The sequence below is a fragment of the Haemaphysalis longicornis genome, unplaced genomic scaffold (assembly GCF_048455015.1).
Source record: "Haemaphysalis longicornis isolate Haplotype H1 unplaced genomic scaffold, Haemaphysalis longicornis Haplotype H1 scaffold_9, whole genome shotgun sequence".
In the NCBI taxonomy this organism is placed as follows: Eukaryota; Metazoa; Arthropoda; class Arachnida; order Ixodida; family Ixodidae; genus Haemaphysalis; species Haemaphysalis longicornis.
In genome coordinates this window covers 134,930,564-134,954,545 of record NW_027526460.1, presented here as the reverse complement: position 1 = coordinate 134,954,545, position 23,982 = coordinate 134,930,564, and the positions used below count along the sequence as shown (strand labels likewise).

General features: G+C 51.3%; 1 protein-coding gene across 7 annotated transcripts in view; it reads right to left on the bottom strand.

The window, feature by feature from the left end:
* The window catches only part of LOC144152973 (putative inhibitor of apoptosis), a 53,935-nt gene that overhangs the window by 3,634 nt on the left and 26,319 nt on the right, over window positions 1-23,982 (bottom strand). For all 7 annotated transcript variants that reach the window (XM_077684577.1, XM_077684583.1, XM_077684580.1 and 4 more), the window contains exons 3-9: window positions 22,761-23,153; window positions 21,788-21,993; window positions 20,127-20,311; window positions 7,776-7,954; window positions 7,407-7,633; window positions 6,547-6,644; window positions 29-1,119 (exon numbers count right to left, since the gene is read on the bottom strand). In XM_077684577.1, coding sequence (XP_077540703.1) covers window positions 875-1,119; window positions 6,547-6,644; window positions 7,407-7,633; window positions 7,776-7,954; window positions 20,127-20,311; window positions 21,788-21,993; window positions 22,761-23,153 — 1,533 coding nt within the window. In that variant the 3' untranslated portion in view covers window positions 29-874. The remainder of the gene's footprint in view (window positions 1-28; window positions 1,120-6,546; window positions 6,645-7,406; window positions 7,634-7,775; window positions 7,955-20,126; window positions 20,312-21,787; window positions 21,994-22,760; window positions 23,154-23,982) is intronic.

Genomic DNA, 23,982 nt, shown 5'->3' with positions numbered 1-23,982 from the left:
CAACAAATTAAAAAAAGCCTAGTCACACCTGTTGTGATGTAATTTCCATTCAACTGTGTGATTTTATTCGTGAGAGTCAAAGACCCGCCAGGCTTCCAACCAGATATCGATAACTTAATTGCGACAAGTTTTCAGAAACGCTGAAAAAAAAAAAAAAAAAAGGCTCCAGAAAATGTTATTCCATAGTTTTTCTTTTGAATGCTGTTATTTAGATCTGCTCCACTTTTCATTTTTCTTTTGAAGGTATTTCTTGCTGCGTCGAAAAAAAAAAAAAAAACTACTGCCTTACAGGATACAACATCTGGGAGCCAACGAACTAAGGAGTGACGCACCAGCGACTTCAACATAAAGGTGCTTGCATTGCCTCCTCACTAGTGACTGAAAAGTGCAACTTTGCTAAGGCAAGCCTCCTAGATAATAGCGTGAGCAACACGTGTTTGGCCGCCAGGTGTTCCAGACCTGCGTTGCGAGGCACGAAGAACGACGGGGAAAGGAAAAGGCAGAGGTCACTTTTTTGAGCAAATTTTGAATTTTGGTAAAATGGTAAATTAAAAAAAAAAAAGGAATTAAGCGGCAAGAAATGACCGTGGCGAGCAACATGTGTGAATTACTGAATTGGGGGGGCTGTGTTGGCTGAATGTTAGAAAGCTAGCCTCAAGTATTCCACTCAAGCGCCTCACATGGAGCAGTCACAATGGTCCACCCCCGCGCTTTGACAGCAGAGAACACGATAGCACTTGGCCTTACCCCGGGATTGGTCAATCTGCCGCACGAGTGCCGAATTAGTACCCCGCTTTGGTTCCCCCCCACTTTGCCACCTTCGTGCCGGGCCCTTCACATGAACGCAGCCGCCTCCTCTTGTTTGGCGGCCTAATCAGGCGAGGAATGTCCGCACAGTGCCGGCGATGTCGGAGCGGCAGATGGGGCACGTGGTGAGCGCCGAGGCGCAGGCGGGGCAGGCGGCCAGGTGGCCGCAGGGCAGGAACACCACGCCCACCTCGGCGTCCAGACACACCTTGCACAGGCGCTGCTCCTTCAGGCGCAGGTTCTCCAGGGCCAGCTCCGTGCTGGGCTCCGCCGGAAGGGACGTCGTGCTTTTCGTGGCCACCTTGCCCACTCCTGCGCAGAACGGGCAATGTCTCCGTTAACAAGGGACTTTGAATTGGGTTACTACTACAACAAATTCCGGGAGTTTCTTGCCAGAGCTCCCACTTAAAAGGCCAACTGCACTCCAAATTTCGACATCTTGAAAACACTACTTCCTGCTCAAACAGAAGGCAAGATGCAAAATACAACAGCAGAAATACGCGCGTCAACGCCGCAAGCGGCCAGCAAAAATCAGCGATTTTGAAACCGAAATCGAGAAGAGCGCGACCCTTGAAGTGACGTTGCACCCACCCAGCGAGCGGCCGGACGGCCACCAGCTCGGAAGCAAGCCTGCGCGCAAGCTTTATGCGCGCGCGGGGCAGCAAACGGGTGAAGCGTTCGTAGCAGCAGAGCTCGACCGGTTCTCCAGCTGCATGGCTGGCCAGAGGAAGAAGCCCCCAGTCGGCTGGATCGTCACATGCACATCATGGCTGTTTACGCGAACCGCCGGCAGGAGCTTTTTTAACTGCTTCTTACTTATTAACGAGGCGTTTTACGGGGCTACCTCTCGTACTTGCTACAAATTAAAAATAAATTTGGTCGAGGTGAAATTTGAGTGCAGTTGGCCTTTTAAGTCTGGATCCAAATCTACGTAATAACCCCACACAACCAACAGACTGATTGTGAAATGATTGACTGTGAAAGCTGGCACCATTTGTGGCTGCCTCATGCAAACAACACTAAGCACAACGCTTTGATGTTCGCAAGCCCCAACTGATCATTGCTACTCCCACGGTGCAACTTTAATCTATTGTACTTGCGTAGGCTGCGAAAAAAGCCAGCAGTGACCAGCATTACATTACACCTAGATCACGTTGCCGCAAGTTAAAAATAGTCCATTGATTGTACGGTTTAACACGCTGACGCAACGCAGGCGATGAAGCACACCGTAGTGGACGGCTCCGGATTTATTTTTACCACCTGGGGATCTTTAACGTGCGCCGAAATCTCGTACACACGGGAGTTTTTGCTTTTCGCCTCCATCAGAAAAGTGGCCGCCGCATCCGGGAATCGAACCCGTGTCCTCGTGCTCAGCAACACAACACCTTAGCCACTGAGCCACCACTGAAAAAATGAATTTGTGGCAGAAGTTTCAAAGATGTTACTACAAAAGCGAGGGAAAAGTGCTTTTAAGTAGCATCTCCCCTTAACTCTTTCACTACCGCGCCTATCAAAATCGATCAATTTGATCGATACTTTTGGGAGCACCTTATCATAGCGTTCCACGCGTTTCTCGAACAAGTAGAGCTGTTCGGAGTTAGATCAGAAAATGGCCTTTCAAAATCAGTTTTGTTTTCATTTTTGCTACGGAAACAGAATTTCTGACACGCTTTCGAACCACCTGGGTGTGGAAAAGGGGCGTGGTCATCGCGCGTCACTGCTACCAACGAAGAATGCGTGCAACTCGTAATTACTCTGCACCAGCGCTTGTTTTTTGCTATCAGGGCGTGAATGGGGAACTAGCAAACGATTTTCAATCGTCCGGTTCACGCTCTGACAGTAATAATTCCAGAAGTCGTCTGAAAATGTCAAGCAGTGCCTGGTTGCAAAGCTACTTTATGATTTTAGGCAGTTTTATTGCCTTTGCGCACGTTGTTCTAAGTACTGTGGTAGTTCTACTTACCCCAGGACCATTCGCAAACAGTTTACAACAGTTTCGGTTTCGTTTCTGCATCGCGAAATTCATATTTAGCGCTACTACACAGTTACCCAACTTCAAGGCTACCTGCCATTGCACCTTGAGCGTCCGCGACTGATCCTCGAGCAAAGCATGCTGCTCCTGATTTCACCGAACCCTAACCCGATTTCTGCGATAAGAACTTCAGATGCAAGTCAAAAGATCACACCCAGTCGCCAGATATCTGTTCCGCCGAGGACAGCGCTTCAAACTGGCCTTACACTGCCAGCTGTTCGACTTCCAGTTTCGTTTCCATGCGAGGGTATATCCGGGTGTCTAATGTTGCTACTTAGTTGAACTGTCTATTCGGACGGAGTCTCCGAGAAGTTTTTGTACTGTTTCATTTGAAAAATGTTAGGTGGCGCTGCAATAGAGGAGGCTCGTTGTGCTGATCTTTTTCATCGCGCAACTGCTACTCGGCCAAAGATCGGAGGGCACGATTCTAGCTCATCGTACCTCATTTTTGCGAGCAAGGCTACAATTGCGAGTAAGAAGATGATAATAAAGCTCAGCTTTATGTTTTGAGAGATAACTGACCGTGAACGACAACAAGCATCAGCGACGGCGTGCCGTTTTCAACTTCATGCATGTTTTTTTTCCGCATCGCGTGCTAGTCCCAAATATTGTGCTCGCTGTAAATGAAAAGTCAGCCATTGACATGATGTTTTTACGTTATGTGGGGGCAAATTGGTGCCTCTGATAATGACAAACCACCAGGTTTATTCCAGGAAACCACCCGAAATTGCACATTTTGAATTGGAGGTTGGGCTTCACCGCATGACACTACCACCGTGCATGCTAACATATTTTTTTTTATATCTGACAAACTGTTCCGCGAAAGTCGACATTTTTTTCTAGGGCGTGCTTTTGAAATGTTTCCCTACAAAATATATATTCTAATTTTTTTCTACTACCGGTGGTTTGATAAACACAAGTCCTTTTTTGTCATTTTTTTCGACAACTTGACAGAAATTTTGATTTTGATATTTTTTTTACAACTATGATATATAAAAACCTTTGAAAAACTGCTGTTATTGGAAAGGCCGTTAAATAATCTGCATTTTGTGTGCCTGCAATTACTGCCTTACCAATTTTTTAGCAGGAAAAGAAATGTTTTCTTGGACCCCTAAAATTAGTCAATTTTCCGGCGGTAGCGAAAGAGTTAAAGGGACAGACAACCGATTTTTGTCGAGTATACAGTTAAACCTCGGTATAACGAAATTGAAGGGGCGCCGCGATTTGCTCGTTATAGCCAATATTTCGTTATAGCCGTAGCCGACATTTACTGCAAATATTATGCTTGTAGTTACCTAAAACCAAAAGCGGACGAAATAGCATCTTGCTGCACGGCGATAGTCAGTAAAATAAACACATTCCGGAGGTAAAAAGGAAAAGTCACGAACCTACTTTATTGCAGTCCAAAACTCGTATTTCAAACAGACTTGGCTACGAAGTCCGTAATTGGACATTAATGCACGTTCCTGATGCGAGCGATGGCTCCCTCAGCTGCGGCCGCTACGTTCACGCTATCTTCGCCGCACTCGTGCGCGCCGAAGTAGCGACGCAGCACGTCCAGCGCATCTAGTCCCTCCAACGCCGTCCTTAGCGCTTCTTTTCAAGCCATGTGCAACAGCGCTGACGATGGAATCTCGGTTGCTCACGATGGTGGACAGCGTACTCGTCCACACGTCAAAGCCTCTTGCCACCTTACCACGGAGTGCACGTTAGCTTCCTTCGCGCCCGATGCGACGGCTTTTATAGCCGTCTTCTGTTCAAGCGTGAAAGTCTTTCGCTTCCCGCCTGTCGCAGTCGCGCAGTTGGAATCACGCCGGCGGTACGATAAAAGATAAGGCTGAAGACTGCCAAAACCCACGCACACACAACTACGCAGCGACGTCGGCGATACGAGCAGGGGAGGAGGGGCGGGGGAGGAAGGCGACGCAACCGCGCGCGCCGTGTGCATTGGGGTTCTTCTCGGGCTCACCGCGGATAGTCCGCGGATTCCCCGAAGCCATAGGGATACGTGGGAAAAATAGAACGTCGGACTGCTTCTCGGGGAGCCCGCGGTGAGTCCGACACTGTAAATCGAAGGGCCCCCTGCATGGCGTGCGCAGCGAGAGGAGGGAGGGGGGGCTTCGCGGGCGCAGCGTCCGCGGCGTCCGCATGGCGCACCAGCCAGCTTCACGCGCGTGGCGGGAGTTTTGAACTGCTAATACAGTTGCCGCGTCACGCACTGTCTCAAATCCGCGTTGCGCACTGTTGTAAAATTAGCTCAAAATTTGATTTCTCAACGAAATTTGTTCGTTATATCCCGTAACGGGGAAATTTTACCTCGTTAAAACGAGGTTTTAAATACATTGGTTTCTATGGGGACTTTCAAGGGGAATTACGATTTGCTCGTTATATCCATTATTTCGTTATAGCCAGTCTCGTTATAACGAGGTTTAACTGTATATTCTCTATCCCAAATGAAAGGGCATCACTTAAAGCACCTTGACGAGAAACAGTTTTGCTGATAACGCCCTAGAACTTTTTAAATCGAATTTTTTTATCTACGAGCCGTATGTGTCCCTCCCAAAACTAATGCTGGCAACCATGACATAGAGTAGCTCAGCAACATACTTTTATCTATATGCGAAATAAAAAACGATATTTAAAAACTTGTTCCCAGCTAAAAAAGTTTTAATCGCAGGCTTTTTTGTTCCTTTATGTGTTTTTTTAATGCAAGGGTCCATTTTGCACTAATGCGCCATCTGTTGGGATAGACGATCGGTAGAATCTGGCTTCACGTTGTGGAGGCGGGAAGTTCGATTCTCCCCGGGCGCGACGTTTCTTTTCTTTTTTTTTTTTTTAAGCTGCCGTTGGCGTATTTGGAAACTGAAATCAAATATTTTGGCAGACCAAAGGCCCCTGACTCAGGCAGAATCGCCAAAGCTCCTTCGCTGGATCTGTTTACTGAACGCTGCCGTTGATTCTGGGCATGGAGGCTCAGTTATCCACACTGAGAGGCATGCTGAGAGGCACCCAGCAACGGCGGGCGGCGTGTCTTTAAAAATTTCAGAATAATGTTTAGAAATACACACGCAATTTAACCTCGTACGAATACTTGTGTTAAAAGGTTTTCAATACGTAAATAAACGTTTCAGCAGTTACAGTAGCTGCTAGGTTTGCAGGTCACGTGACAGGGACACATATTGTAGTGTCAAGTTTCGACACTACGAACCGCCACCCTTCCGATTTCAGGAAGTTTGCTGCCAAATTAAAATGATTTCCGCCAGTTTGTTTAGAAATTGCTTGTGGTTATCGGGCTATATAAAATGCTGGCTTTCGTATGAGCTAGAGAACATACACGCGACAAAAATCGGTTGTCTGTCCCCTTAAAATTGTTTTAAATGGGACCCACACCTGCTGCTAATTTTATGTCACGAGACTTCCTCCCAGAACTAACTTAGGTGGCCCGATACTGCATTGTAACATGTAGTAGTTCAAAGCAACACACACTTCTAACTGCACCCGATAAAAATGCCCACCTGGTGCAACCAGCACACGCTGCCCATCATTACCATGACAGCGTGGGCTACTGTGTACTTTTCAATTTAAAATAAAATAAAAGAACTAAAGGAAAATCTGCCCCCCTTCTTTCTTTTCCTTAACAAATGACAGCTTTCATCAGCCACATGTGATTGTTGTTTTTCGTAGCCGGCTTGCTTGTGGTGCCTTACCCAGGAGCTTCTCGGGAAGTGAGGAAGGCTTTGGTGGCGTTGTGGCTTCACCACTCGATGGCAACTGTTCTATGGTAGTCTTTTCACCTGATGATGACCTGTGGGCGCAAGCGAGATGCGACAGTGAGTAGAGTGCAAGACAGCCTATTTGCACTGAAAGCCCCGGGAACGAGGCTTCAAAAGACAACCGTATAGACATTGTTTCTTTGATCAGCATTCGTTTCGACTCGCATCCGTTTTTTTTTTTTTACCATGATCATTGCTACTCACACGGTGCAACTTTAATCTATTGTACTTGCGTAGGCTGCGAAAAAAGCCAGCAGGTCCCTTACCCACCCCCCAAGTCTGAATGTAATCCCACAACATTGCAACCGAGCACTTAAGTGGACGCACACGCACGCACAAAAATAAAAAAATACGCCCTCAACAAATACAAATGGACAGAGTGAATGGCCTTTGTGCCAACGACTCACTGAGATACGATTATTCAGCCTCTGGGCCAAAAATATTGCGTGCACATCACTGACCACTCCACCACGGCCGTGTCCAACGTGCCATGGCAGTCGGGGGTGCAACCCGTGTGCGGGAGTAATTTCCGAAAAGTTTTTTTTTTTTAATTACTGAACCAAAAACTTTGGGGCTGCGGTCCTTACAAGGGGCATTTCTACAGCGACGACGCTAAAAATTCCTAACTACTTGCCCGAAAAAAGTGGCGAATATACACACGCTAGAACAAGGGTCGCACATGGCGTAAACAAACCCCGTTTCCTCATAACGCTCTCCAGGGATGCGTTGGGTGAACATGTCAGAGAGGCACCCCCCACCCATGCAAGGGCTCCCCTTAGCCCCTCTCCACTCGCCTGGGCAGGGTCAGCAGCTCGGAGAGGACCTGGAGCAGCTCGTCGCGGCTGCCAAAGCCCCGATTCTGTGCGCGCATATGCCTCAGCAGGGCGGCACGCAGCGTCTCCGCAGGCACCCCCTGCGACAGGTAGAACTGCACATCCTCCGACTGCATCAGTGCTGCCAGTTCCGTCGACATGCCCGCGTCCTCGTCCGAAGATGGCCCCGTTGATGTCGACGCCGCCACCTGCAGTGCGCAGAACTTGTCTTTAACATCCAGCTGAGGATTTTCTTTACGCTAGCGGCACAATGGGCCAGGGCGGTGCACGAGCATGCTTTGCTGCATTCCCCACACAACAGGAGACGAAGCGCAAAGAGAAGTTTCTCACCGAGTTGAGGTGCGAGCGGTGCCTCTGCAAGCACTGCTCAATGAAGGCCTCGCCCTTGTTGAGCAGCACAAACTGGCAGCGGGGAAACCAGCGGGCGTGCTCCTCCCACGGATCGTCCGAGGCATCCCAGTTGCACAGGCCCCCGTCACAGTGGAAGCACTTGGTGTAGTCCTGCAGGCCTGTGGGCAAAGATCGGGGGAAAAGCAAAGGGTCAGGATGCAAACGGCGCAGCGCAACGTAACCCGCCAGAGGGGGGGAAAGAATGTTACACGCACCAACCACGTTTACAGAGACGTCAAAGTTTGGGTCTTAAAGAGCCCGTAAATAGGCTTCCCAAGGTCGCGATTTCAAGCGTGCAATTGCTAGATTACATGTTCACAACAATATACAGTGAAATCTCGGTATAACGAACTTCAGGGGGCTGCGGCAAATTTCTCATTATTCTCAAAGGTCGTTGTAATGAAAATCAGAAAATTGAATAAACCAAATTAGTGTAGACTGTTTATACCGTAACCGCTTATAACATGGGTTTTCCTGGCCACCGTCCCATAGAACTCAATGCATAAGCATACTGCTTAAAACGCGGTTGTTGTGAACCAGAAGAAACCAGGACGCAAGGGTAGGGCAGAACTGGAAACGCACTTCCACCTCCTTTAATTTACTAATGATGATAGTGAGCATGCCCCCTTCTTCCTCCAGTGTTTGGCATAGAATAGTCAGGGTGAACGCTGAGAATATTCTCGGGCCATGCATTCGTAATCAATCTCAGCCAGTCAGGACCTTTCTACCACAGTTGGTTTCCGAGGAGCTCTTCAGCCGAACAACCTTGCGTGATTAGATCAGCGGGGTTATTTGATCCAGGACAGAGTCTCCATTGTGAGGGATCAGTCGTTCGACGAATTTCGGAAACTCAGTTAGCGACAAATGGTTCCAGCCTTTTGTTACCAGTTATCCATCCCAACAAGATTGACGAATCCGTCCAGTACCAAATGGGTGTGGTGCCATAGAAGACCTTCTTGTTCAGGTATTCACCCATTCTTGCGGCTACGAGAGTTCCCGTAAGTTCGAGTTTGGGCACTGTCAACTTTCAGATTGGTGTTACCTCGACTTCGAAAACAAGAACATAGTCTCTGCTGATGTGGTGGTGCTCAAAAAACGAAGGTACACCACGGCGCCATAGGCTTGAGGACTCGCATCAGAAAATATGTGTACCTACCAGTTTCCAGGTGGTTTCTCATGGCTTTCGACCTCGATACGAATGAATTCCATGAGATCTTGCAGTCTCGTATCAGCTGTTTGAGCACACTCCCCAGAAGTTGATGTTGAAGTTTCAGCACAACGTCGATGGTACTGAACAATGTCGGGAGGAAGATTCCGAAGCAGTATGTCCATAAGCATTGCGACGTATGATGAAGTGGGCACTTTCAATTCCGTCAAACCTCGAACGTGGCTCTGGAGGGTATCGTAGAGTCGGCGTAACCCAGCCACGTCGGAGGATCGGACAGCAGTTAGGGATCGTAGACGGTAGAGATGCTCCTGTTCTATGCGGAACGGATCTCCAAACCTAGAGCGAACCATCTTGATGGCATCCTTATAACATGCTTCTGTTGTCTCTAAATTGGCAATTGCTGATGCAGCCTCTCCGGAAAGGTAATTCCTGAAGTAGTGAAATTTCTGTTACGCTCAATGTCGGGTTCTTGTCGATAGTTGCCTCAAACTGCTCCCAAAACTGCTCCCGGGTTTCGGCACCAATGTTGTGGAAAACCAGAAGACAAAGGGCTGGGACGTGCAGAGGGTATATACAATGAATTCTATTTACATACCGATGATAATGCCCGGATGCGTGCAAATCGGGGAACTTCTTTTACAACAGCGGTTGCTCAGAACACAATACTGCTTATAGTCGACTGATTGAGTGGTGCAGCTGGGGCATTGTTTTAGGGTCGCAGAAAAGAAAACAACATGGTTCACCTGTCCGACGCAGTCCACGCTCCCTTCTCTCCTCTAACTTAGACACGCACAGAAAATAAAAGAAATAGGCAACCTTTAGTTGGCGTGCTCCACTTGCACTCGCGTGATAACCACAACAGCCCTTGCCCTCGGCACACCTCTGAAGATAGTGACACCCCACTGTTGTTGCAAGTAGAATGTAAGCTGTTGTGAATAGAATTGCATGCAGATAAGCAGCCACCCTTTTCCTGTCTCTAACATCTCACGATAGCGAGCCGCCCTACCAGCTTGTTGTTCTGCTAAGCAAGCGCACCTTCCGCATCGCGAACGCAAGAAGAGTTTTCTCTTCTCTGCAACGTGGAGGGTCTATTTCTGGTCTGGTGCGACAAAAAAAAAAAAAAAAAAAAAAAAAAAAACAGGCACGACTGCCTGCTCACAAGCACGCGCTCAGGCTGGTAGGGCGTTTTTAAAGCAATACATGGTTGTTGTAGAGTGGTCTCGTTAAAAAAGGAGTATTGTGTTCGTCACTTGACAAAAGAAATGCCAAAACTGCGCGTACAGGTTCAGGCATAGAAGAGGTTGGTACACAGCGCTGACAACTGTGGATCACAGGAAATGCAAGAAATAAGCCGCGAAGTTGACCACTGACAGCCAGTAGGACAGCCATGGCCGCAATGACGTCGTTCAGGTCATGCCAGGGATGCATAACGAGGAAAATTGAAGAGTGTGTGGTTGGTTTTCTGAGTCTTTCACAGCAATTTGCACGCTCACCGCTTCACGTGCACATGTAATATTTGGCTCAGGCATTCCTGGCAGTGCAAGCTAAACGTCGCGCAGGTTGACTTGCACTTCGCAAAGTGTTGCAGGGTCCCTTTAAATGTTTGTTAATCTGAAAAGTTCATTGATGCGGTGTTCGTTGTACCGAGATTTAACTGCATACCAAATATGACGCCTCTGCATAGGGCAGGAGCCCTCCGAATAAGCAAGATCCTTCTTTCTTTCCTTTGCTTACAGTGTGAATTCTCACCGCCATTCAAGAGCCCATATGATGTAGCTTAATGGGGACGACGTAGCCACAATGATGCAGCTGTCACTGAAGACTATAGCACCGCTATTCGTGGGTTTTCTTAAATGCGGCAGCCAATCAGAAGACGGTGGTGCACATTATGGCTGTTCAGGCGGTCGTTTATGCCAGTGACACTCCAGCACAGCCTATGTTTGCAGAAATAAATGTCGACAAACGCCATCCGTCACAAGAGCTTAGTTGATTTTGGAGATAGAGCGTGTCATTAGCAAGATCTGCATAATGCTTCAAACACGGAGCGCCTCTGCAAGCAGATAAACCGCTGCGCGCGCGACCGCGTCATCTGCCTCCACGGTCGACAAGGAGCCCACTGTGCAGCACACTGCAGCAGCTAAAACTCGTCACCGCCCACCAGAGCAGGACCAGTTGGAAATCAGTTTACGTGAAAGGGGCTGATAGTGGAGTCAAAGATTGCCCTGGAGATACCGTGCAGTTTCGTAAAGCGGTGGCTGAGTAACTGCCGTTTCTGCGCCACCTGGCCTTGGAGGGACCTGTTCGCTGCGACAGCTCCGCATGCAAAAACGCTAGCGGGCTGCTAGTCGTTGGTAGAAACCTTCAATTATTTTAGTGGCCGAACTGTGCTTGGGACTGTGGGCTAACGTACGGGATAGCAGAGGACCCCGGCTAGCTTCGCTAGAGAACGCTATGCGCCGTACACTAGCCCTGTGGAATCCGAAGACTCACGCAGGGGTTCGGGTACTCACAGGCGGTAGACAGGCTCTGGCAATCCAAAGTGAGGCTTTATTGCCTGGCAGATACAGGGCATATACCAGACAACACGACTATCGCTTGCGGGGAGACAATGGCTCCTGTCACTCGCTCAAGCAGCGGGACTCAGACCTCGATATCCGTCATCACGGCCGCGGGAGCAGGGGAGGCATCCCATGCGACCGATCAGGGCAGAATCTCTCGGCAGAGTCCGTGGAGCCAACTGGGTTTACCGTCATCGGGGCATTCGGCGTAGGCACTGCCGAGCCAGCCGATTCCGACCAAATCGCCCAGTTGACTTCTCGGCGGAGCACTCGTTCGTCCCGCAGGTCAGCTCGGAGGGGACAGGAGATTTCCCCCAGGTCGGGGAGAGGGTGGTGCGAAGGAAGGTGGCAAACTGGTCCTCCTTCCCCGCGCCCTCGTTCGCGACAAGCCGGTTCGGCGCGCGCACGGGGTCACGAAGAGGTCACGACTGACGTGAAGCGCCGGCTGCCCAAAATGGCGACTCCCAGCTCGCGAAAACATGTGCAGGCGAGGCGTAGGGAAACAAGGGTCCCCACAATCCCCCCCTCCTCAAGACCGAGCCTGCACCGCTTGGACAACCACTGCCGAGCAAAAGTACAACACATCCCCAAAGTTAGCAACACTCGCCCCCGGTCAACAAAGGTCCGCAAAGTCCGTAACAGTTCTCCCGTCTCGAAGCAGCACCACACCACACGCACAGTCCACGACACACCTTTAGTCCAGCGCATCTTTGTAGTCACTGGAGGTAGGGCAGCCCAGGAGCACCCGGCCAGGGCAACAGATGTAAACAACAGGCCGGGGCCGCAGGCCGGCCGACGTCTCCTCAGACAGGAGGGGCCTCTTAAGCCAGTCAATCGTCCGGCAAGGCCAGCAGCGTCCGCCGCAGGGACGGCCGCCATGGTCATGAGGGCACAAGAAGAGCCAGTCGACACGGGGTCGGACCCCGACAGTGTGCAGGCCGGGCCCGCAAGGGACCAGCCCAGAAGAGCAGCTTTTGGAGTGCTAGGGTGCTGCCAGTTGTGAAACGCCCGTGGCAGGTTCCTCGGAGAGGCGCCAGGTGTGCCTGTTCAGAAGGCCGCATCTCAATCTCCGCTGAACCGCGTCAAGCGGGCTGCGGCCTACGGACGGGCTGCCAGCAATGGTAGGCACCAGCGGCTGCTGGAACCGGTCGCGTGTGGTGTGGCTGCGGGCGACATGACCAGACCGGGGACAAATGCCAGGAGGGATAGGCTGCAGAAACAAGTCGGGAGTAACAGCAAAACCACGCCCAACTTCCCTGCTGCTGCTTTCCAAGTGGGAAAGCGAAACAGGGTGCTTGGGCCAGGCTAGGGAAAAAAAAAGGAACCCTAACACTGGTGCAGCGTTTAGATAACTCCGAATTTCGTGTTAGATAACTCCGAATTTCGTGTGCTCGGAGCAGAAGGCCACCACCGGTATCACACACTACATTCGAGGTTATCAAGCCAAATCACGGAGTGGCAGAACTTAAAATGTAAGCCTTTGGCCCCACTCGTGACCGGCCACCCGCGAGTCGTGGAAATAGCTCAGAAACCGCTCTTCGCAGACTGCGCAGGATAACAACCTTGAAGGGGTCAGAGGCCTCCTTCTGTCAGGTTCGGGACAATAATAATAAGAGAAAGAAAAACTTTCGACGAGACTAAGTTCTATTGCTCCAAACCACCCAAAATAAGCACAACAGAAACAGATACAGTGATGAGGGAATAACAAAAGGTGAGCGTGGCTAACTGTTGGCAAAACGTTACAGTTCAAACAAAAGTAGTGAAAGTACGTGGTTTGTCACCGAAAATGGTCCACCGCACCTCACTTCCCGGTAGCACAGTCAGGGCGTGACTTCTCGTGGCTGGAGGTAGGGCAACGCGCTCCGAGCTCCCGTCGCTGAAGAGCCGACGCAGCTCTCTTGGAACGTCGCTGCCGATGTCCGACGAGACAACTTGCTTGCGGGAGAGGGCGTCAGGCGTTTCGTTGTGCAGGACCTCTTGGACGTGGCCCGGGTCAGGGCGCCCGGCTGCCAGCGTTCCGGTCTCTCTTCACTCTCGGTGTTCTTCTCTGGATCGCCTCTGCCACCCGCTGCTCTTGCTGGCCGCTTCCCATTGGCTGGTCGCAGGCGCAAGCTCGTGCCGTGGTCGCGAGCCTTCGGCGCCGTAGCCGGTGTCGATGGCCTTCGCGCCGCGTGCCTTGCGTCTTCTTTGTTGTCGTCAATTTGTGTACGTTTTTTCGTCTCGTGCTGATCCTTTTTGCCAATGCGATCCCCCTACTTAAGCATTTTTCCACGAAAAATGTCTCCTAGTCCAACCCGCTAAGCACACACTTTGAGATAAAGTCACACAATACGTAGTCCTCATAATTGCACTTCAAATGTCCCCATGGAAAAACACAAGTGCACAAAAAACTGAAGACACCAACTTCAAGACACCAACTTCATGACTACTATATACTCCCCGTTCAAGTGGAGAAGACAGTCCAAACTCGTCCAAACAGGCAATCAGGCAAATATTTCTCTCCTTTTCCGGCAGTGGCTACGGTGCCACCCCCTGCCTCTTTCGTACACGTGTAGAGTAGCGTAGTGAGATGGTTTTCCCCTTAACTCGCAAGCTACCCACGTCCATACTAACTCTCTGCCCCACTGTGATCGTGGAACACGCAGTGCAACAAATTTTTTGGTAGATTTTGGATTGCGGGTTGAACAGAAACGTATCCCCCACAAAAAAAAAAAAAAAAAAGGAACTACCAAAAAACGAACAAAGCGAAACAATCAAACAAACAAATAAACGTGCCTGAAGCAATACGAACTGCTTTGGGCTCGGCACCGACAGTAATGCCAGCTGTTAGCGGACGCCTCGGCGGCCGCACCGCCCCCCTTCTCAGACTTGAGGCTCTTCCTGGCCTGTCAATGATTCGGATTCACCAAATATTTACAACTTGGTGCCGACAGCAATACCAGCTGTTACCGGGCGCCGGGTGGCCGCGCCACTTCGCTCCATCGCAGAGCACGGCTCTTCCCTGAGCCCAACAAAAACAACAACAGAAAACAATATATCCCCATTATGTACAGGCTATTTACAAAACGGATAGATAGTTCTGCTCACCTCCAGGAACTCTTCCCTGCTGAACGCCGTACCGGAATTGTAGGCAGGGCACACTGTCGGTATGGGCGGTTTGGGGGAGGGGGGGGGGGGGGGGGGGGGTTGCCCGGGATTCGGTGCGAGGTGGCAGCCGTCCTTTCGGGGCTCCCTTTGTCGCGTTGCGCAATGGGAGGGTGCGTGGGGCACCGCGAGATGCGGTGAGCGCCCGCGTGAGCTCCCGGAAGCGCAGGGCGCGCTCGTCGAGCTACCGTCGCGGCGGCGGCTGCGCGGATGGGTGACATGGCTTCCCTGCCCGCTCACATCGCCTCCGGAGTGCAAAGCGTCTCCGGCAGCGTTGCGCGTTTGCCGCGTGCACTTCCGATACCCCGGCCAGCTTTGCAAACGGGAGCAGGGCTGCATGAACGCCTTGCCTACACCCTCCGCTCGCAATGTCAATCACAATGCCTCTACGAGCCAGAAAATCATGGCCGAGAATTACAGGCACAGTAAGGCCCGGGAGATGTACGAGTCTGTGGCGTCGCACTCGTTTCTCCCATCGGACCACCAGCCTCACCGAGCCGCCCGAGTTGGCTTTCCCACACGCGAGGTGGAAAGTGATGTCGCAAGCTCGTAATTGAATAGCTTTCTGGTGCAAATGAGCGAGGACATCATCGCCGAACAGCGTAGCAGACGCTCCGCTGTCCAACAACGCCGCAAACTTTCGACCAGCGATCGTAAGGGCAATGAAAGGCGCCAGTGCGTTGGGGCGTTTCACCCAGCACGCCATCGGGATTAGGGGCTCAGGCTCACCACCTAATGTAGCCATAGCCGTCAGCGACGAAGTGCTCACCGACGGCGGTTGGCGTTTCCTGAATCGCGCTGCCTTTCCGGTGCCGGGCAGGGAGCGGTGCAAGCGCGGGCATTGTGGCCCGTTGCGCAGCACTTGTAGCAGACGATGCCGCGATGCGACTGCGCAGCCCGAGGCCGCTGTCCGCGCAACGCTGGCGGGTTCCCTTGGCTTTTACACGGGCGTAGCGGTTGGGTTCCGAGTGCGCTACTGCTCCCTGACTGTCGCGCTGCGCGTCCGGTCCCCTCAGGCTTTCCACACGATCGTAGCTGTTGGGTTCTTCATGCGCGGTTTGTCCCTGGCCGTAGCCGTGCCGCAGCATGCCTTGCTGGGCTTCAGAACGCACCCGCATGGCGTTCGAGTACAAGTCGAGCGCGTGCTCCGACACATTGCGCGGCTCTATTTCTGTGCTCTCCGCGTACGCTGCTGTTGCCGCGGTACGCGGCATGGGCGGTGGGGACGCACCCTGCCATGTGCACCTTGACTCCAGCGTGGCGTGGGCTGGGGGAGGCGGGCGGTAGCTGCGAGGAGCAAGAATATCGGCTTGGATGCGTTTTGCTTCGCTGGCCAGTTCATTGAGGTTGGCAAACTGACTGCCTCGAAGGTAAGCTGCAAAAGTTGGGTGGGCTTCTCTCATCTCCCTCTCAACCTTTTCCGCCTCAGACGCCATGGGCTTTTGCAAGCAAAAACAACTCCTGCATTGCCCTGACATATTCGAGCAAAGACTCATCTCGTTGTTGAGTTCGCATCTCTAGCTCGTTCAACATGCGGCGCTCGCAATCTGGGGCCAGGAATCCGTTACAAAAGAGCGCTTCAAACTTGCCCATCGTACGAGCGTCGCGTCCCACCAGCCGGTACCACCGTGCAGCCTGGGCGGTCAGCGATATAGGCAGAACCCGTCCTATAATCACGCTGTCGTCCATACCCAACGCCTCCCGATAGCGGTGCAGCGCCTCTAGGTACTCCGTAGCACTCATGCGGTCAGAGTAACCGCCGTACTCGGGTATTCCGAGGCTAGTGAGCGAGCTAGGCCTGATGCTCGGTTGTGCGCGCACCGCGTTGATCAGGGCTTGTACGAGATCGACTGCTGCCGAAGGCAGCGGTGGTTCCTCGCGAGACAACGCTGGCGTAAGGCAGGCGAGGTGTAACCACTTGCAAGGTCTGCGTGGTGGGGTACGTTCGTGGCGCAAACGCGATGGCGAACGAGGCGACCACACCGCTAGAGCCACGAGGCTCGTACACGGCGGGGTCGGGTGCGCTAGAGCTGCGGCACAGCTCCTCCTTTGCAAACATATCCGCTGGGTTGCTACGACCAAGGCCCGGAGGGCATGATCTCGTTGCAGCCCGGGGCGACGGCAGGTGGTCGCAAGAAGCGTTCCGCCCGCCAACACCGTGCGGCACGCCGGCAAAAGTGGGATGATAGCTCCCGTGACTCTCCCGCGAGGCACTTTGGTTGCTTGCTAGGATAGCGCTGCCTGGGCCCCAGAGGGGCCTGGGTGTAGTGGTGGTGGCTAGCTATTTAGTGACACTAGTGGCGGCCGACAGGCGCGGGACTAGGTAATCATCCCTCGGGCTGTCGGAGTGCCTCACGCCGGCATAAGTGGGATGGCTCCCGTAACTCTCCTGCGCAGCGCGTCGGTTATCGGGGAGATCGGCGCCGCCTTGACAAAGCTCTGGCGTAAGCGCGGCAGCGGGCAGCAGCGGGTCGACAGTGGCGTCCCGCAAGCCGTTACCACGAGCAATCTCGTCCGACAACATGTTTTCAACTTCTGAATCAAGCAACGAGAAGCGGGGGTGCCGCCCTGGCATTGCGAAAAACCTTGGTTGGGCGCCAATGTGGGCTAACGTACGGGATAGCAGAGGACCCTGGCTAGCTCCGCTAGAAAACGCTACGCGCCGTACACTAGCCCTGCGGAATCCGAAGACTCACGCATGGGTTCGGGTACTCACAGGCGGTAGACAGGCTCCGGCAATCCAAAGTGAGGCTTTATTTTTATTGCCTGGCACTTTCTTCTTCAGCGAAATAGCAGCCTACCATTGTCGCTGAAGAAGAAAGTGTATGACAGCTGCATCTTACCGGTACTCACCTATGGGGCAGAAACCTGGAGGCTCACTAAGAGGGCTCAACTTAAATTGAGAGCGACTCAGCGTGCAATGGAGCGGAAAATGATAGGTATAACATTAACTCTTTCGGGACCGCTCCATAGGCCTTCGATCACATATGATCGATGGTTTCGCGAGCCTGCAGAATACAAATTTTCGCTCGATGGAACACCTAGCGACATCTAGGAGATAGTTTGAAAACTGGAGTTTTCTCTTTTGTGAAGTTTCTTTTTTTATCGCCAGGCGGCAACGCGTCAGATATTTTATTCTGACGAGCAGTGGTTTCAAATGTAAACAAATATGGCGTCATACTCGCGCGAGCGCGATAACAAATCCGCCTCGTCTCGTCTCGCATATATTCTCCTTCTACTGTGAATTTTAACGATAACAGAGGCAGTGAAGAGACGGAATGTGGCTTTAGAGATTGGATTTCAGCTCGAGTGAGGATTCGGGTGTCGATCAGCCTGGAACATCAAATCGCGCTCAAAGGTGGGTGTTGGTTTCGATTTCAATTGGCTCTGGAGTAAATATGTGCGCTCGAAATATGTTCTGGCTGGTTTATATTTGTTCGCTAGGGTGTTAACTACCTATGGTGGTGATCTCCTGCCACCAGTGCAGAAACGGATGAAGTTTTCGCCGAGACGAGAGCCCGGCGTGTACCTGGGCGACGACGAGCCATGGCCTTAGTGCCAAAAAGATCACACACGAAACAAAAAACCAGTTACACCTAGCCGCATCAAACTTTTGCGATGAAGAAACAAAGCATTGTGTTAGATTTTCTATATCCTGAAATAATTTTATTATGTTTTAATATTTTTATATTTACGCTTTTTTCTATCTTTTTCTGTAGTTTTCTTACGAAGTTCTTACTTTCAGATTTTTTCATGGTTCTATCGTCAGTGTTGAAGTAAAACTTGGTATTGTATGTCAAAGAGCATATAATTAGCTGCATTTTGGTATATGCTAAGGCAGGATGGTGCCTTTGCTTTATGTAATAAAAAATTTGTACCGCAACCTCCCTTTTTCATCACTTTTTCCGGCGGTCCCGAAAGAGTTAAGGGACAAAAAGAGAGCGAAGTGGGTCAGAGAACAAACACGTGTTAAGGACATATTAGTAGAAATTAAGGAAAAGAAATGGACGTGGGCAGGGCATGTAATGCGAAGGCAAGATAACCGCTGGTCATTAAGAGTAACAGCGGATCCCTAGAGAAGGCAAGCGTTGCAGGGGGCGGCAGAAAGTTAGATGGGCAGATGAGATCAAGAAGTTTGCGGGGTTAAATTGGTCACAGTTGGCACAGGACCAAGGTAATTGGAAAATAATGGGAGAGGCCTTTGCCCTGCTGTGGGCGTAGATAGGCTGATGATGATGATGATATACCAGGCATATACCAGACAACACGACTATCCCTTGCGGGGAGACAGTGGCTCCTGTCGCTCGCTCAAGCCGCAGGACTCAGACCTCAAAATCCGTCATCACGGCCACGGGACCAGGGGAGGCATCCGTGCGACCGATCAGGGCAGAATCTCTCGGCAGAGTCCGGGGAGCCAACTGGGTTCATCGTCATCGGGGCATTTGGAGTAGGCACTGCCGAGCCAGCCGATTCCGACCAAATCGCCCAGTTGACTTCAAGGCAGAGCGCTCGTTCGTCCCGCAGGTCAGCTCGGAGGGGACAGGAGATCTCCCCCAGGTCGGGGAGAAGGTGGCGCGAAGGAAGGTGGCAAACTGGTCCTCCTTCCTCCTTACCCCGCGCCCTCGCGCACACGTTCGCGGCGAGCCGGTTCGGCACGCGCACGAGGTCACGAAGAGGTCACGACTGACGTGACGCGCCGGCTGCCAGGTCGCGAAAACATGTGCAGGTGAGGCGTAGGGAAACAAGGGTCCCCACAGGACCCCCCTCTACCTGGCCTTCAAACACTCGTTCGCCGTCCTAAAACCGCCATGAGAAGCCTGGCAGCGCAAGCAGGCCGACCGGTGGCCCCCGCTTGCATGGCTTCGGCTTTTTTTTTTTTTTTTTTTTAATTGAGAAAAAAGAGCCACGCACCTCTGAGCAGAGCCAATAGCAGCATGTACCTCGGAGCGACAAGGGTTTTGTCCCATTTCTCTAAGTGGTCTTGCAATGGGCTGGTGAACTCGTAGCTTCCACAATGCTTTGTAGGCGCGAAGAAATGGCGAAGGCCCCAGGCCTTATTGCTGCCCTTTTTAATGAATCTGAACTCGGCTAGTACTTGATGCTTATAGGCCATTTCTATGGGAGGACGTTCTTTGGGTAGTGCTCCAGTGATTGCGTACATAAAATCGCAATGTGCCAGAACTGTATCTGGGTTATGCAGATCCTTAAAAAGGGTGGTTTTCCTCAAGTCCCCAAGGCCCTCATATTGCGACCAGAAACCCCCAACCTCCTCGCAGCAACACAACAAATCAAGCTCTGCTGCAGTGTCCCAAAATTCTTCCAGCCTCTCCGCACACCACCTGGCCGCAAAAGCTCGCGTTGTAGGAGGGTTACTAACGCATAGGGAACCGTGATGCGACGGCCGCAGCCAACACCACTGACCAATGTAAAAGAATCCGGCCTTGACCAGTTCAGGGGGCCGCTTAGGGCACGTGGCGGGCCACTTTTCGAAGGAGCGTAACCGGGCGTCGGGGGATGCCTGCGAGGGATGCTTGGGACCGGTGTGTACCGTGACACCAATCTTGGACAGATGGGCCATGGGGGCCTTCAGGTGCACGTTGGGACCACTGCAGGGGGAAGAGGACGGGGAGAAGAAAGAAGGAAAGTCAGTCAAGTTCCGGCTAGGCCACAAGAAGGTTATACACATGCTATGTTTCCATTATGATAACGTTGGGCGCATAGGCAGTCTGCTTCGTGCCCCACCCCCTTCACCAAACCGGACATGGTGACTAGCTACAGTGTAATTGACAAAACTGCCACTGCTTTTAGCAGACGACTGACCCAGGCTTGAAAACCCGACCTCCAAGACCTGGAAATCCACAGCTAAATGCAGTTTATGCAAACAGCTACCTTGTCTGCCTCAGACTAACGACACAGTGCAGTGATAATCGTTCTTCCATGGAGACAGCGGAGCATATTTTGTTAGAATGTCTACATGACACCGAAATCATGCTTTCTGCTGGACATGGGACCAGTCTAGTTATGAAGCTGATTCTGGGACCATGGACTTGACCATCCAAGCAGCACCAAGCACTTAAATGCGTGTCATATCTGGGCAAAATTCGCCTCATTTCAAAACTAACTCCTCGTACACATGCTAGAGAAGAAATTACATTTCGTTCCCCTCAGATACACCAACCCATTTTTCTTTCCTGTCCACCTTTTTCTAGGGACTTTTTTCCCTCTTCCCCAACTGCTGTAAACACTGTAAGCTTCACCTTTTTCTAGGGACTTCTTTCTCTCTTCCCCAACTCTAGCAGAATTGCAAACACTGGGTAAGCTTCTTTTTTTTTTAAATAGCCCTCTCTCCCCACCAGAAAGTACAACTTGCATCACGCAGCCCTCAAATAGCACCTGCCTTTTGTTCCCCCCCCCCCCCCCCCCCTTTGTTTGCTCAGTGGTTCCTCCATTTGTTTACCTTAACAAGGGAAAAAACTTCACTTTCCCCAACAGTACTGCCCAGGAACAGAAGCTGTTCACAGAAAAGTGATCTAGGACGACAGCGCCGACTGAGCTAATAACAGCGCACAGTTGTAAATGCAGCTTCACCACTGGTGTCACAGGTGGCTAAGCTTGAACTCTTGTTTTATAGTCTCAGCTGCGTTTCCAGGTTCTCCACTTGCATTAGTGAGAGAGAGAGAGACCGGAAAATTACACTGGCTCTAAGGAAACCCTGCAATTTTCTCTCTCTCTCTCATTGTGTGCTGTTTTAGTAATATTACAATGAAGCGCTGAGTGTATATTTCGTTACTGCCAAATCAACATTCTCATGACATAGGAACTGTCATCGGAGGAATGTTCTTGACTTTTGCTTGCACACTGGTGAACGTTCAGCATTTAAAAGGAATAAAAGTTTGGAAAGGGCAATTTCACATGCTTTTTGTAACAATACAGGGATGGGGAGCCAAAATTAAGAAAGCTAACCTGAACTTGAAACGTACTAGTACATGTCACCCTAGTCCACATCTAGAAGACACAACTTGCGGGTCTCCCCGCTCAGTGCCACAACAAATGTCCCTGCTACCCATTGGTCATTCCCTCACCCGTTGGACGCCAGCAGGGCCGCCCTTTCCCCCTCGGGCCGGGAGCGGTCCCGATGCCAGGACTCGTGGCCGCACTCGTCGCGTCCCCGCCCCACCTCGGGGTTCAGCAGGAACGGGCAGCACGGGTAGTGGCGGGCGTGCTCCCGCAGGGGGTCATCCCCCGGCTCCCAGCCGTGCACCACACCGCGGCAGAAGGCGCACCGAACCTGCACCCAAAGGACGACACCGCGTCACACACCCACAGATGTCTTGTCGCGTAACGTCTCCAGACACCGCAGCGGTCGCCTGCCCCACTGCACCGTCGAGTAGCGGCCAGTTCATGAACTGAACTGAACTGAAAAATGAACTCACTAATGCCCAGTTCATTTTTGTCGTCAGACTCATGTCAATGTTGAAGGAAAAAACAAAGAAATCTCCAATTCTTGCATACACAAGACGAAACTATGACACTCACACCTCCGCAATGAGCTCAAACTTTTTTACGCCTTTTAAAAGTAGGCTTTCATGGTAGTTCTTTGCACACGAATGGATTGAGTGCGCATGAATGCACGGAGTTACAGTAATAAATGCCCCCTCTTATTGATCATCGAAATTCCGCATGTATATTCTTCCCTCCTTCCGCTCTCTCCACACACAGAATAAAGTTGGAACCCTTAGGGACCAGAAAAATGCAGCTAAAATACACATGGTCCACCACCCACCCACACAGTCCACAAGTTGTAAGAAGTGTGCCCGCATATTTCAACCAACAAGGCCTTCCCGGCCTGCTGCGTCTTCCTTTAACACTGCCCCTCCTCTTTTCCTTCCCCACTGCACAACAAACGCAGAAGAATGCAGCTAAAATGCCGCTTTCGTACAGTACACACAGTGTGCAGGTTGTTCGCTGTCAATGCCTTCCAACCACTAAGCTGGCGAAGGAGGTAAAACATTAACCACTCTGGGGGGAAGGGGCTGAAAAGAAGTTGCCGCTCACCCGGTCGTTTTCGTGAAAGTAGTAGAAGCCAGCCTCAGCCATCTGTCGGGGAGGCAAAAAGTCCAACGGCCAGTCATAGAAAGTCTCGAAGCGTGCCTCCTCCGAAGCCTTCAGCCGCTGAAGGAACAACGACTCATTCACCTCCGTTGGTGGAGGCAGCGCACAGTCAACCTGCATCGGCCTCGAAACATCCCCAGCGGTCGGCGAGTGGGCGCCTCCGACGGGAGGCCCTTGCGTCGACGGAGGCGGGCTTGGGAGGGATCGCACAAACGCACAGTTGGGGCTAGCTTCCCGATGCCTCTGGATGACCACGTCTGCGACCCGCCAGTCCGAAATCACCACTCCACAAGAGAGGCATTTTGTGCGTAAACCACCATCGTGTACGAAGCCACCCTGCAAAGAGGAGGAAGCGGGTGAGGAAGCGGGACCCGCCAGCCGACACATGCTTGCTTGCTACTAAGTGCCGCTCACTCTGGCAGCTCGGATAGTTAACTCACTAATAGTTACAACTGCGCACACTGGTGGCACGGCCAGTTGGGACCTGGCACCTTTTTTGTTCAAGCATTCCAAAGGTTCATCCGAACATGCTCGTTTGTGCAACTGACTGCACCGCTTCAATTTGCTGTTGCACCGAAACCCGTTCCTGTCCATTCCCCAGCCCTGTGCAAATGAAATGTGGTGATACGGTGTTGGCATCTAAGATGCATCTATGCTGGTATGCACCTATACAGTTTACCTAGGCAAAGAGCCAGAATGCATATGCGTGACAGAAAAACAGCTGGCAACACATAAATGCGATGCCAAATGTGTTGCATAGATGTTGGTAGAAGATTGCAATTTTTTTTTTCTGTAGCCCAAAAGAAAGCTTGCTCAAGTTAAGATTCTCAGACCCCAAACTGTGCATCTTCAGTACTCTTCCTGAAAAGTATTTTGTTGGATTGGATTGTATAAAATTATTTCTAGCAAAAACTATAGGCCTCTTATTTCTCCGTCTGGACTGCTCAGAACTGCTCCAGCGCAGCTCTCCATTTATTCGCCCGTAGACTTTCTATTGCAAGAGCAGCGTTGGACTTCCCAGAAAACTGCACAAAACTGCTTTGGACAGGTGAATGAAACGGACCACTTAAGCACCGCTTTCGTGACTGGCACAGAACTAAGGGCGCCATGAAGATAAAATACAAGCTTGCTTAGTTTGAAAGAACTTGGCTTCAGTCACTCACTC